Source organism: Artibeus jamaicensis, unplaced genomic scaffold (assembly GCF_021234435.1).
Source record: "Artibeus jamaicensis isolate MK-2021 breed Jamaican fruit bat unplaced genomic scaffold, CSHL_Jam_final scaffold_1964, whole genome shotgun sequence".
In the NCBI taxonomy this organism is placed as follows: domain Eukaryota; kingdom Metazoa; phylum Chordata; class Mammalia; order Chiroptera; family Phyllostomidae; genus Artibeus; species Artibeus jamaicensis.
In genome coordinates this window covers 72,842,033-72,855,378 of record NW_026522030.1, presented here as the reverse complement: position 1 = coordinate 72,855,378, position 13,346 = coordinate 72,842,033, and the positions used below count along the sequence as shown (strand labels likewise).

General features: G+C 37.8%; 1 protein-coding gene across 1 annotated transcript in view; it reads right to left on the bottom strand.

Moving 5' to 3' along the window:
- FAM240B (family with sequence similarity 240 member B) overlaps window positions 1-13,346 on the bottom strand; it is a 42,506-nt gene that overhangs the window by 8,294 nt on the left and 20,866 nt on the right. Inside the window, exon 2 of the mRNA XM_037128700.2 lies at window positions 7,916-8,061. Within this exon, the coding sequence (XP_036984595.1) occupies window positions 7,916-8,058 (143 nt within the window). The 5' untranslated portion in view covers window positions 8,059-8,061. The remainder of the gene's footprint in view (window positions 1-7,915; window positions 8,062-13,346) is intronic.

The window sequence follows — 13,346 nt, the reverse complement described above, 5'->3', positions numbered from 1 at the left end:
CTCTCTAAAGATAATAAATAATAATAATAAATCTTTTTTTAAAAAAAGCTTTAAAAAAAGATTCTCTCCTTATCTTGAATCTTGGTTAATGTAATTATGATGTGCCTTGTATGTGCTTCCTTGAGTCCAACTTGGTTGGGACTCTCTGAGCTTCCTGGACTTCCTGGAAGTCTATTCCCTTTGCCAGATTGGGGAAGTTCTCCTTCATTATTTCTTCAAATAAGTTTTCAATTTCTGGCACCCCTATGGTTCCAATGTTGGAAAGTTTAAAGATGTCCTGGAGTTTTCTAAGTCTCTCCTCATTTATTTGAATTCTTGTTTCTTCATTCTGTTCTGGTTAAATGTTTATTTCTTCCTTCTAGTCCAAACTGTTGACTTGAGTCCTGGTTTTTTTCCCGTCACTGTTGGTTCCCTGTATATTTTCCTTTATTTCACTTAGCATAGCCTTCATTTTTTCCTGTCATTTGTGACCATATTCAACCAATTCTGTGAGCATCCTGATTACCAGTATTTTGAACTATGCATCTGATAGCTTATCTATCTCTTTATTGCTTAGTTGTATTTTTTTTTCTGGAGTTTTGATGTGTTCTTTCATTTGGGCCACTTTTTTTTTCTTATCATGCCTGTTAGGTAATAAGGTGTTCACCAGGTTGAGGCAACCCACATGGCTGTGTCCTGAGGCTATATGTTGGGGAGGAGTCTGAGAGGGAATGATGCCACTTGCTCCACTCTCTGCCATTTTTCAGTCACTTCCCCTGCTACCCACAAATTGGGCCCTTCTGGTGATGATTCTTGGGTGGGTGGGCTTGTGTACATTCTAGAACCCTGTGGGTCTTCCCAGTGAACTCTCCTGTGAGGCTGGGAGTTTCTCCCACTGCTGCCTCAACTCCACAGATGTTTTCAGTCAGAGGTTTTGAGGCTTTATTTCCCCACACTAGAACCCTGGATTGCATGGTCTGTCTCACTTCCCAGTTATTTCTCCTGATTTATCTGCACTCAAATGTGGGACCACCCATTCCTTTGGCTCCCTCCTCTCTGGGTCCTGCAGCCACCACCTTGCCCCAAGTCCTCGCTGCCTGGATGCCTTTCTTCATCCTCCTATCGGTCTGTAGGAATGTTTCTTCTTTAACTCCTTGGTTTTTGGATTTGCATTCAGTTCAATTTTCTGTCAGTTCTGGTTGTTTTTTTGTTTGTAAATTTGTTGTTGTCTTTCCTTTGGTTGTGCAAGGGGGCACAGTGTGTCTACTTATGCTTCCATCTTGGCTGGAAGTTATTTATTCATTTTTAGAGAGGAGGGAAGGGAGAGACAAAGAAAGGGAGAGAAACATTGATGTGTGGTTGCATCCTGCATGCCCCAACTGGGTTCTTGGCCATAAACCCAGGCACGTGCTTAGACTGGGAATTGAAGTGGTGACCCTTTGATTTGTACATCAGTACTCAATCTACTGAGCCACACCATCCAGGACTGGACTTGAGAGACTTCTTGATATAACATGGGATCATTTGTTAATTAAACAGGCTTTAACTCTTTCTTAGTGTGGTGGGCATGAAAATGTGCCCTTGGAGATCCTGCTGGCTAATTGCCTCCTTTTATAAATAAAAGTTGATTGAAATACAGCCCTTCCTATTTGTTGACATATTTTCTGTACTTGTTTTCACATAACAATGGCAGAGTTGAGTAGTTGCAAAACAGATCACCTGACCAACAAAGTAAAAAATATTTACTGCCTTGTCCTTTACAGAAAATGTTTGCTAAGCCCACATCTGGATTTAGGTCAGTCGTGGAGAAAATTTTCATAATGTAGATTAAATTTAGAAGTAGACATTGTGTATAGTCATCATGTTGCAAATAACAAAAGCAAACAAACAAGAAACAAAAAGAAAAACAAAACAAAAGAATGTGAAAATAGTAGAAAACTATTATCTTTATGTGATCTCTTTGCTAAGTTGGATAGTAATTAAGTATTTTCTCTGATTTTGTTAAATCATGGTTGAATTATAACTGTAGGTTGGCTATAGATAGAAGAGTTTGTCAAAAACCAATAGAAGCAAACTATGACAATAACTTGGCTGTACAGAATTTACAATAAAGAACATTTCTTGTGGGGGCAGTTTTCCTCACAAGTTCCCCCATGTGCCATGGATGAAAGTAAACATGACAGAGACATGATGTGATCTTCTTGGGGAGGAGAGGTGGCCAGTTTCCCAGAGGAAAAAGGCCTTGAGCAGTGGCCAGTTTCTCAGGGGAAAAAAGTGTTGAGTCCCTTCCTCCAAAGGCTTTTATTGGGTTGTAATACACAGGAATACAGGGCAGCAAGGATCAACAATAGAGAACATTTCAAAGAAATCTGAGGGCTTAGTCTGAGTCAGAGCCTGTCAAGAAGAGAGTTTTAGGGTTTGCTGCTCGAACCATTAACATATGAATTAAAGCACTCTTAGCGGAGCAGATTTCACAGGTTTTTCAGGAAGTCTTTGTGATGCCAGATTTTTCCCCAGGACATGCTCTAGCAAGGCAAGGAGCTGCACCTCTCCCCATCAGGTATTCAGGCTTAAGGGGATTAGAGCCAGGAAGCACTTCTCCCAGAGAACATGGGGACTCAGGCTATGTCAAAGCCTGGGGGCGAGAGTCCATTACTCCCTCTTTGTTGCAGCCCCCCCCAGTCCTTCCATGAAGGCCTCCCAAGTGATTGAGTCTGGCTTAGGTTGCCTCCCACTGTGAGGGGTCTTACCCATCAAGCACTTCTGACCATGCTTTGGGGGCAGGGAGGAAACTGAAGCAGCATTTGCTACCAGAGACAAGCTTTGTCTCCTGTGGTTCACATTCCAGAGATCACTGACTCATCCTTAGCCACAGTGGGTAGTTACAATTCCTTAGACCAGGCAGAGTGGTCCACAACAATTTCTTATTATTTGTGAATTATGTTATACATCCTTTATACCAGTAAAATTTATAATAAACTTATACATGTATATGCCATACATGTATACATTTTTTCCACAGACCCAGTTGTTAAACATTTATAAACACACCACCATGTTCTGCCCATTATTTTCTCATAGGTACTTACCCCAATAAATCTCATACTCATCTAATCTTGCCTTGCCCTCTGCTTCTTAAGGACTTAAATGAAACAATTTGAAGGATAAATTTATTCTAGAAACAAAATTTAGAAATTTTGGGTCTATAACACATTTATTTACTTTTTATAGCAGCTATTTAATTAGTGTTTACTGACAAATGAAGAAGGATACAGAATGTTATATACCCAATTTCCCTTTACAAACTATTTCATGAATATTAAGGAGCAATACAACTGACATTAAAGCTTGAAGAAAACATTTTTTCCTTATGCCTAGAAATATTGATTTCACTTTTCAAATGGAAATTAAATAATGTTTTTTGTTTATTCTTTTAGACTTACTCGATTTGTGGAAGAGTTGTAGTTAATATCTAGGAACACAAATTATCCTCAATAAATATGAGGTTTGATTAGGAAGTAGGATGATATTCCTGTGGTTCTTGAACCAGAAACATAATGTTCTCACTGGGAACCAGTGAAGATCAATTAGGCACATAATTAGATTTTTTATCTCATGTGCTAGTCACTATATATATGTATCAGTTTGATTACTCCAAGAAGCAGATGTGGAGTAATCACCCACAAAAAATGGAGAGTGAAAGGGAACTGAAGTGGTAAGAGAGAGCCTTCAGATTTGAATGCTGTGAAAAAACAAAAAGAAGGAAGCAATGCTCAGGTAGGAAAAGCCCCACGCCACAGTACAATTCTGAGATAGTTTGGCCTGGGCCAACAGGGTGGCCCTGAGCAAAAGTCACTCACTAGAGGAGCCCTGTCACTAAAAATTACCAGTGCTCTGACCAGTCATTGTTTAGGAGCAGTTGGAGGTTAGTGGCATCAGCTCAAATGGAAAGGCAGATCCTAAAAGGTGGCAGCTAAAGCTTTCAGTCAGCTATGCTCTCCATTGCAAGCTATCTTGAAGGACCTCTGAGTAGAGCACTTTTGTGACTACCCCAATATATAAAGAAGAGTAGTAAAATAATAGTCCCCATCATGAGGATTTTTTTGTTTACAGAGTTCTTGGTCTCCTGTTTTAGATCTCAGTGCTCCCATTGTAATCTCTGAACTTTTGTTTTAATATGAAAGGTAAGATGATGATTCTGCTGCTCCTACTCCAGTACAGTAATGAACATGCCTTTGCAGTGGTTTTCTCTTAGTGAGGATAGATCTGATTTTGGTTTTCTTATGACCTGCAACTCACTGGCAGGATCTGGTGATAGGGTAGATCACGTCAACAATCAACTCAGGCTGGCAGCCTCAGCACACCCAATGTACCAACTCGATTTATCAGCCACTTGCCTTACCCCCTCAGCTTGAATAAAAAAATCTAACTAAATTTTTTCTCACTAGTTTTCTTTGAAGACTAAGTCTTTCTTTGTAAAAAGTTTGAAATAATGATTTCATCTGGCTCTAGGAGGTTATGGGTGGAATATTTGGTTACCTGCAGCTGAAAGCATTCTGATTAACACAGTTGATAAGCAGGAATCTGAGCAGAGGAAGGTGAGTGGTCTTGAGTTGAAGCTTGATAAACCTCTCTCTCCACTCAAGTCTACCATATTTAATGTCTACTTGACACTGTGAGTTCTACTAAATTCTTAAGAGGTATTTTGAAGACCATACTGTATGTTTCTCAGTTATTATTACAGTCCAGTCATATAGACTTAGGTATTCATATAATTTATCATCTAAACTGAAATACTTTTGATAATAAAAGGGAGTACAATATATAATTATAACAAAATGGTAGGTGTATACCTAAACTGTCCCAACAAACCAGGAGTTTTGGCCATCTTATACCTATGCTGAACTTGACTTTTCTCAGATTGCCTCAATCAGTTATTCACAAACAGTTTTCAACTTCTCCAACCTATGTTGTGTTGCTTCTTTCTAGTTTGATTCAGAGAGAGTAAGGGAATTTCACACTTTTCCTGAGATCTCACTTCCAGGGCCTCTTCCAGATACATCAATTACCACATTCTTCTTAGTCAGTAAACCTGCAGGCACATGTTAATGAGCATGTCCATGACTAAACACATGTTTCCTTCCACACAGCTTTGGCACAAGTTCTTGCTGGGTTGAGCAATCTGAGAGCAATGTAAAGTAATATTAACTTTGTTATATCAACAAAAGGGGTGATGGAAAATTTTGAGTTTTTTGTCTTCTACTGTTCAATTAGAATATTTCTTAATTGCACAGTGACTTGAATGAATTTGCCTATTCATTGAGGGTTGGAGGGTAGACTAATAAAGGATGTGTGTGCTGGGAGTATGCACTTGTGTGTGTTGGGAATGTGCAGTTTGGGGAGGCATAGCCCATGAGGCTAGAATAGGGTTCAGGAGGTTTATGGCATTCATTGGTTTGCCAGTGTACACTGCATTTCAAACTCTCTGATCACATTAGCAGCATTTAAATAAATGTTCTTAGTTCTTGTTTTGGTCAAAACATTTATATATTTTTTGTGCAACCAGGTTTACTAGAGATATATGTGGATATTTTTTGTTTTGTTTTTGTTTTTGGCAAAAAAATGACAAAACCACTAATTTGTCATTAATTGTTTACCAAATTAGGAAGGCTTTTGAATTTTTTATTCATGGTTTATAAGGGCAATAGTGAGGCTCAGAACAGAAGAGGAGACACAGGAAGCTTTCCCTCCTTCCCTGCTCCTTAGATCTTCCTCTGCTCCAAGCTATGCAGCTGCTTTGTCCATGTCTTTAAACTTTTATTTGGGGGATATAATGATAAAGTCTTTCAGGACTACATCACAAATGTGAGCACATTTTGAAGATTTATTCTTTTGTCTATGGAAAGAAGGCAAATTATCCCAAACTTTGATGAGGGTTATTTCTGTGGCACATGGGAGCCTGAAGAATTAATGCATTTGTTTTATGTACCATTTGCAATTGGCTACCTTTTCTATAAGTTTTTTTCCCTAATTACAAAATAGTTCCATATTGTTATAGAAACTTTGGACAAAGCAGAGCATACACATACAATATCTGCCATCCCACCAGTCCAATATCACCACTCTTAATATCTGAGTGTATTTTTCTAATCTTTTTTCTATACATACAGATTGACTTTGTGTGTGTATTTAGATACAAGTATTTTGACAAAAATCAGATTACATTGCAAGTTTTGCTTTTAATATTGCACCCTCGAGCTTCTGAAGGGAAGATGCTATACAGCATTCATACTGGGATCTGGTTCCCAGTGGGCTTGTGGGCAAGGAGTGAGGGGAGGAAGACAGCAGGGACCACACGATCTCCAGAAAATGTTAAAGTAGATACTTTAACATGTGGATCTTCCAGCATGTGAAAAAGCCTGGTTTTGCTTGCTGGAATGATGGCAGAGTTCCTCTCTGGGTATAAAAAGATGCTATTTCCCCTTAGAGGCTTAAGAAAGGTTTTTAGAAGTTTAATGTTGATTCAACACATGTGAATTACACATATTTTCAGCTCAGCATGCTCAGAAACATGGAGACACAGTGCCATGCTGACTAGCAGAACATTCAGCTCCCACTTGAGTGGACATTTTGGCAGACAGCCTGGCTGGGCTGTTTGTATTTTAGAGATGGAAAATCCCAGGAAGTCCTTGAAAAAGTGAGTTGATCTGTCTGCTCTAAGGCTCTGCACATGTGAGAGCAGGAGCTAGCCCTTTTAGTCAGAGCATTGTTGACACATGTGACACATGTCTTGTCATATAAGTAAATGTTCTCTTCTGAGCAGAATCCTTTGGCTAGAACAAGTTCATTTGTCAATGAGGAAAAGACCACATTAGCCTTCCCCCAATATCATAATTATCATTCCAGATGTATAATCTTTCATACTTACACATATATATTGATCTAATCCTGAAATTTAATATTACTTCATTTGCTGGGGATTGCAACAGAGGTGGAATGAAGAAGAATTTTTTAGTTCATCAAGGTATTATAAGTGACAGGACCTCATTTTTATTTACATAAAAATGCTCATCTTTATCTAAAAGTCATTGGTGCTCAGTTAAGGGAACTTTGCCTTCCAGAGGCATTTGTTAATGTTAGGAGATATCTTTGGTTGCCACAGTGGGACAAGGCAGTCCTACTGGCATCTAATGTTTTGAGGGATACTGCTGAACACCTTAAAAAGCACAGGATTGCCCCCCACAACAAAGAGTTACTGGCCCTAACTGTCAAATATGCTGAGGTTGAGAAACCCTGGTATAAATTGTGGTAAGACTGAATAAATAGATGAATTAGTCATGTCTTTAACTTTCTGTATTTTATAATGTTCTAGCATCTTAAACCTTGAATCTCTAGCATCTTAAACCTTGAATGCTCTAGCATCTTAAATCTTGCTGGCCACAGAAAGACTGCCTTTCTCAGGGTTGCCCTTTCTGACAGAGAACAAAATGCTTGACTGCTATCATCTAAACTAATCCTGCATCTGTTCTCTGAACCACTTCCTTATCTGTCATACATAAAATCATATTTCCGCTGTTCTAAATCATTCTAGAGCCAGGTACCAGGCAACTAGGGACCACATCTACAGACTAATGCCCTCTAGAATTATTCAGACTAGCCAGTCTTAAACTGTTTAACCACTTCTTCCTTGCCTTACCCATGGAAACCTCATTAAAGGCTCTGGCTTAGACTTTCCCTTTTGTTCTGTGTTCTGCCACTTGCTCAAAACCTGGTGCTACCTCTGTGGCTCTGCATGGCATGTGGTGACCCTGCAACCCCTGAGACCTCATTTTTAGATGAATGGGTAATAAAAACAATTTAGTCTTCCCACCTTCACATCTGGCCTATTTCTGGGAAAATCTACTCTTTAAAAGTAGCAGAGAAAGAACCCACATACTTTTTCAGGGCGCTCCTTCCCTGACGATCTTCTTCCAGTTCCCGGTAACAAGTCTGTTTGCTAATTTCTTTTTCCCAGAAGCTTTTGAGCTCATGACACGTTTCACAGCAAAAGACTTCCCGACGGATGTATTGATTATTCATCCCCTAAAAAACAAACAAACAGAGCAAAAAACAAATCCCAGCCCTTCAAATAAAGCCATTCTAATTTCAGAGTGGTGAAAGATGAGTTCGAACCAAGACATTGCCATTTACATTTTTTGTGGCTGTAGACAACTCAACTCACATATTCACTATGAGTCTATTTCCTCAATTGTAAATGGGAATAATAATAGTTATGTCAGAAAATATTGCAAAAATTTTGAAATGAACAAAAAAAATGTCTAGTAATACTTCCATGTTGTCTGATTATTATAAGAGCTGGCCAGTTTTATTATCTTTGAGCTAGTTTACAACTTAAAATATAGAAAATAATATGGTAGCTCAAATCATTCTTGAACATAGAAATTTAAATAAATCTTGACCAATGGAATGTAGTTAATATCCCCATAAATATCAACCAATTTTTCAAATACTTGTAAATTCATCTCAGTATTCTTGATTGCCTATTATGTGTGTTTTTTCTTGAATTCTCCTTTGAATCAGTTGAATTATCTTACTAGTTGCCTCATTAATTATGTTTAATAAGATATTTGACATTTTTATTGCTGTTCTCTACAATTGTCTGCATTTTCCCCCACCACTTCCCCCAACTCCAGCCATCTCTACCTCCCTCCCCTGATCCCAGCCCCACTTGGCTTTTTGTCCATGTGTCCTTTATAGTTGTTCCTGAAAACCCTTCCCCCTTTGTCCCCCATTATCCCCTCCCACCACCCTTCTGGTTACTGTCAGTTTGTTCTTCATTTCAATATCTCTGGTTGCATTTTGCTTGCTTGTTTGCTTTGTTGATTAGTTTCCACTTATAGGTGAGATCATATGGCATTTGTCTTTCACTGCCTGGCTTGTTTCACTTAGCATAATCCTCTTCAGTTCCATCCATATGGTCACAAAGGGTAGGTGCTCCATCTTTCTTCTTGTTGCATAGAATTCCATTGTGTAAATGTACCAGTTTTTTTATCCACTCATTTATTAAGGGGCACTTAGGTTGCTTCTAGTACTTGGTGATTATAAATTGTGCTGTTATGAACATTGGGGTGCATAGGTTCTCTTGAATTGGTGTTTCAGGATTCTTAGGATATAATCCCAGCAGTGGAATTGCTGGGTCAAAAGGCAATTCTATTTCTAGTTTTCTGAGGAAATTCCATACTGTTTTTCACAGTGGCTGCACCAGTCTGCATTCCCACTAACAGTGCACTAGGGTTCCTTTTTTTTTCTCTCCTCTCCAACATTTGTTTGTTAATTTGTTTATGATGGCCATTCTGACCAGTGTGAAGTGTTTTCTCATTGCAGTTTTAATTTGCATCTTTCTAATGACTAGTGATGCTGAGCATCTTTTCATGTTTCTGGGCCCTCTGTATGTCCTCCTTGGAGAAGTATCTGTTTAGGTCTTTTGCCAACTTTTTAACTGGGTTGCTTGTCTTCTTAGAGTGGAGTCCTGTGAGTTTTTTATATATTTTGCAGATCAAACCCTTGTCTGAGGTATCATTAGCAAATACATTTTCCCATAAAATGGTCCTCTTTTCATTTTAATGCTATTTTCTTTAGCCATGCTAAAGAATTTTAATTTGATGAGGTATCATTTGTTTATTCTTTCTTTTATGTTCCTTGTTTTTGGAGATACATTAGTGAAAATGTTGCTGCGTGAAGTGTCTGAAAATTTCCTGCAGTTGTTTTTCTCTAGGACTTTTATGGTATCATGAGTTATATTTAAGTCTTTTATGCACATTGAATTTATTTTTGTGTATAGTGTAAGTTGGTGCTCGAGTTGCCTTTTGCATGTAACTCTCTGGTTCTCCCAACACCATTTGTTGAAGAGGCTATTTTTACTGTATTTTATGCTGCTGCCCCATTTGTCAAATATTAATTGACCATAGAGACTTGGGTTTATTTCTTGGCTGTCTATTCTGTTCCATTGGCCTATGTGTCTGTTCTTATGCCAGTACCAGGCTGTTTTGATTACAGTGGCCTTGTAATACAGTTTGATATCAGGTATTGTGGTCCCTCCTACTTTTCTCTTCTTTCTCAAGATTGCTACAGCTATTCGGGGTGGTTTATGGTTCCATATACACTTTTGAAGTGTTTGTTCTATGTCTGTGAAGTATGCCATTGGTACTTTAACAGGGATTGCATTGAATCTGTATATTGCTTTGGGTAGAATGGACATTTTGATGATGTCAGTTCTTTCAATCCATGAAATGGTACATGATTTCACTTGTGTTTTCCTTAATTTCTTTCTTCAATATTGTGTAGTCTAGGTCTTTTATCTCTTTGATTAGGTTTATTCCTAGGTTCTTTATTTTTCTTGTTGCTATATGAAATGGGATTTTTTCTCATTTCTGTTTCTGATATTTCATTGTTGGTATACAAAACTGCCTTTGATTTCTGAAACTTTGTATCCTGCTGTTTTGCCAAATTCACTTATTAGGTTGATTCTTCTTTTGGTGGAGTCTATAGAATTTTCTATGTACACAATCATGTCATCTACAAACAATGACAGTTTCCCTCCCTCCTTTCAAATTTGGATGCTTTTTATTTTCTTTTCTTGTCTGATTGCTGTGCTTAGGACTACCAATACTATGTCGAATAGAAGTGCTGAAAACTGATATCCTTATCTTCTTCCTTATCTTAGTGGGAAAGCTTTTAGTTTTTGCCCATTGAGTATGATGTTGGCTCTAGGTTTCCTGTTTTTGTCCTTTATTATGTTGAAGGACATAATAAAGCTTTATCATGTTCCCTCTATTCCCACTTTGCTGAGTGTTTTTATTATAAATGGGTGCTGTACCTTATCAAATGCTTTTTCCACATCTATTGATATGATTATGTGATTTTTTCCTTTTGTTTGTGTGATATATTATGTTAATTGATTTGTGAATACTGTACCATCCTTGCATCCCTGGGATGAAAACTATTTGATCATGATGTATGATCTTTTCAATATTGCTGGATGCAGTTTGCCAATATTTTGCTGAGGATTTCAGCATCTATGTTCAGCAGCAATACTGGTCTGTAGTTTTCATTCATTCTTGTGTCTTTTTCTGTTTTGGGGATTAGGATTATTGTGACTTCATAAAAAGAGTTTGGGAGTCTTCCATCTTCTTGGATTTTTTTGGAATTGTCTGTGAAGAATAGGGGTTAGCTCTTCCTTTAATGCTTTGTAGAATTCTCCAGTGAAACCATCAGGTCTAGGGCTTTTGTGTGCGGGAAGTTTCTTGATTACTGCTTTGATTTTTGTCAGCCTTTACTGGTCTCCTCAGACTATCCGTTTCTTCTTCATTCAGTTTTGGAAGGTTATGTTTTTTCTAGAAATTTGTCTGTTTCACCTAGGTTTTCAAATTTCTCGGCATATAGTTCTTCATAGTAATATCTTACAGTCCTTTGTATTTCTGTGGTATCAGTTATAATTTCTCCCCTTTCATTTCTGATTGTGTTTATTTGGGTCCTCTCTCTTTTTTCTTGATGAGTCTGCTTAAAGGCTTGTCAATTTTCTTTATCTTTTTAAAGAACCAGTTCTTGTATTTATTGATTCTTAGAATTGGTCCTTTAGTCTCTATATCATTCATTTCTGCTCTGATCTTGGTTATTTCCTTCCTTGTACTGGCTCTGAGTTGTCTTTCTTGTTGTTCTTCCAGATCTTGTAGGTGTAGGGTTAGGTTGTTTATTTGAAAATTTTCTGTCTTTTTTAGATAGATTTGTATTCCTATGAACTTCTCTCTCAGGACTGTCTTCACTGTGTCCCATGAGGTTTGACTTGTGAGTTCATTTTCATGTGTTTTCAGAGGCTTTTTTATTTCTTTCTTGATCTCATTCATTCTTGAACCCATTCATTGTTTAATTGCATGCTATCCAATCTCCATGAGTTTGAGTGTTTTTGAGTTTTCTCCTTGAGATTGGTTTCTATTTCAGTCTCTTGTGGTCGGAGAAAATGTTTGATATGATTTCAATTTTCTTGAATTTTGTTGCAGCTTCTTTTGTGTCCTATCAATGTGATTTATATTTGAAAATGTTCCATGTGAATTAGAGAAGAAAATGTATTTTGCTTCTTTGGGATGATAGTTCTATATATATCAGTTAAGTCCATTTGATCTAGGGCATTGTTCAATACCTCAATATCCTTGTTGGTATTTTGTTTGGAAGATCTGTTCATTTTTGACATTGGGGTTTTAAAATCCCCTACTATAATTGTGTTGCTGTCAATATCTTTCTTTTTTTTTAATTTAATTTAATTTTATTTTTTCTTAGATTTTATTTATTTATCTTTAGAAGAGAAGGGAAGGAAAGACGTAGAGAAATACCAATGTATGGTTGCTTCTTGTGCTTCCCCTGCTGGGAACTGACCCCTGCTGGGAACTGGCCTGCAACCCAGGCATGTGCCCTGGCTGGGAATTGAACTGTAATACTTTGGTTCATGGGCCCATGCTCAATCCACTGAGCTACACCAGCCAGGGCTCAATATATTTCTTGAAGTCCTCCAAGATTTTCCTTATATATTTGGGTGGTCCTATGTTGGGTGCATATATATTTACAATGTTTATGTCTTCTTGGTGGATTCTTCCCCTGACTATTATGAAGTGACCTTCTGGGTCTCTTTTTATGGCCCTTTTTTTTTTGAAGTCTATTTTGTCTGATATGAGTATTGCTACCCTGGTTGTTTTTTTCCTGTCTGTTTGCTTGGAATATTTTTTCCAACACTTCAGTATCTGTGTGGGTGTTTTGTTCTGAGGTGGGTCTCTTGTAGCCAGCCTATGTATGGGTCATGAGTTCTTATCCATTCAGCTATTCTATGTCTTTTGATTGGAGCATTTAATCCATTTACATTTAAGGTTATTATTGATAGGTACTTATTCATTGCCATTTTACTTTCTACCTGTGTTCCTTTCTCTCTCACTCTTTTTCTTCCTTTTCTTCAAGCAGTCCTTTTGGCATATCTTGGAGTGCTGGTTTGGTGGAGGTGTATTCTTTCAACCTTCTTTTGTCTGGGAAACTTGTTATTTGGCCTTCCTTTTTAATTGAGAACCTTACTGGATAGAGTTGTCTTGAGCGAGTGGCCAAGGTGCTCTCTCTCTCTTTGATTTTCATTACTTGGAATATTTCTTGCCATTCCTTTCTGGCTTGCAGAGTTTCCATTGAGAAGTCAGCTGCTAGTCTTATTGGGACTCCTTTGTTTGTTACTTCCTGTTTCTTCCTTGCTGCTTTTAAGGTTCTGTCTTTGTCTTGGAATTTTTGTATTTTAATTATGATGTGTCTTGGAGTGGGCCTGTTTGGGTTCCTCTTGA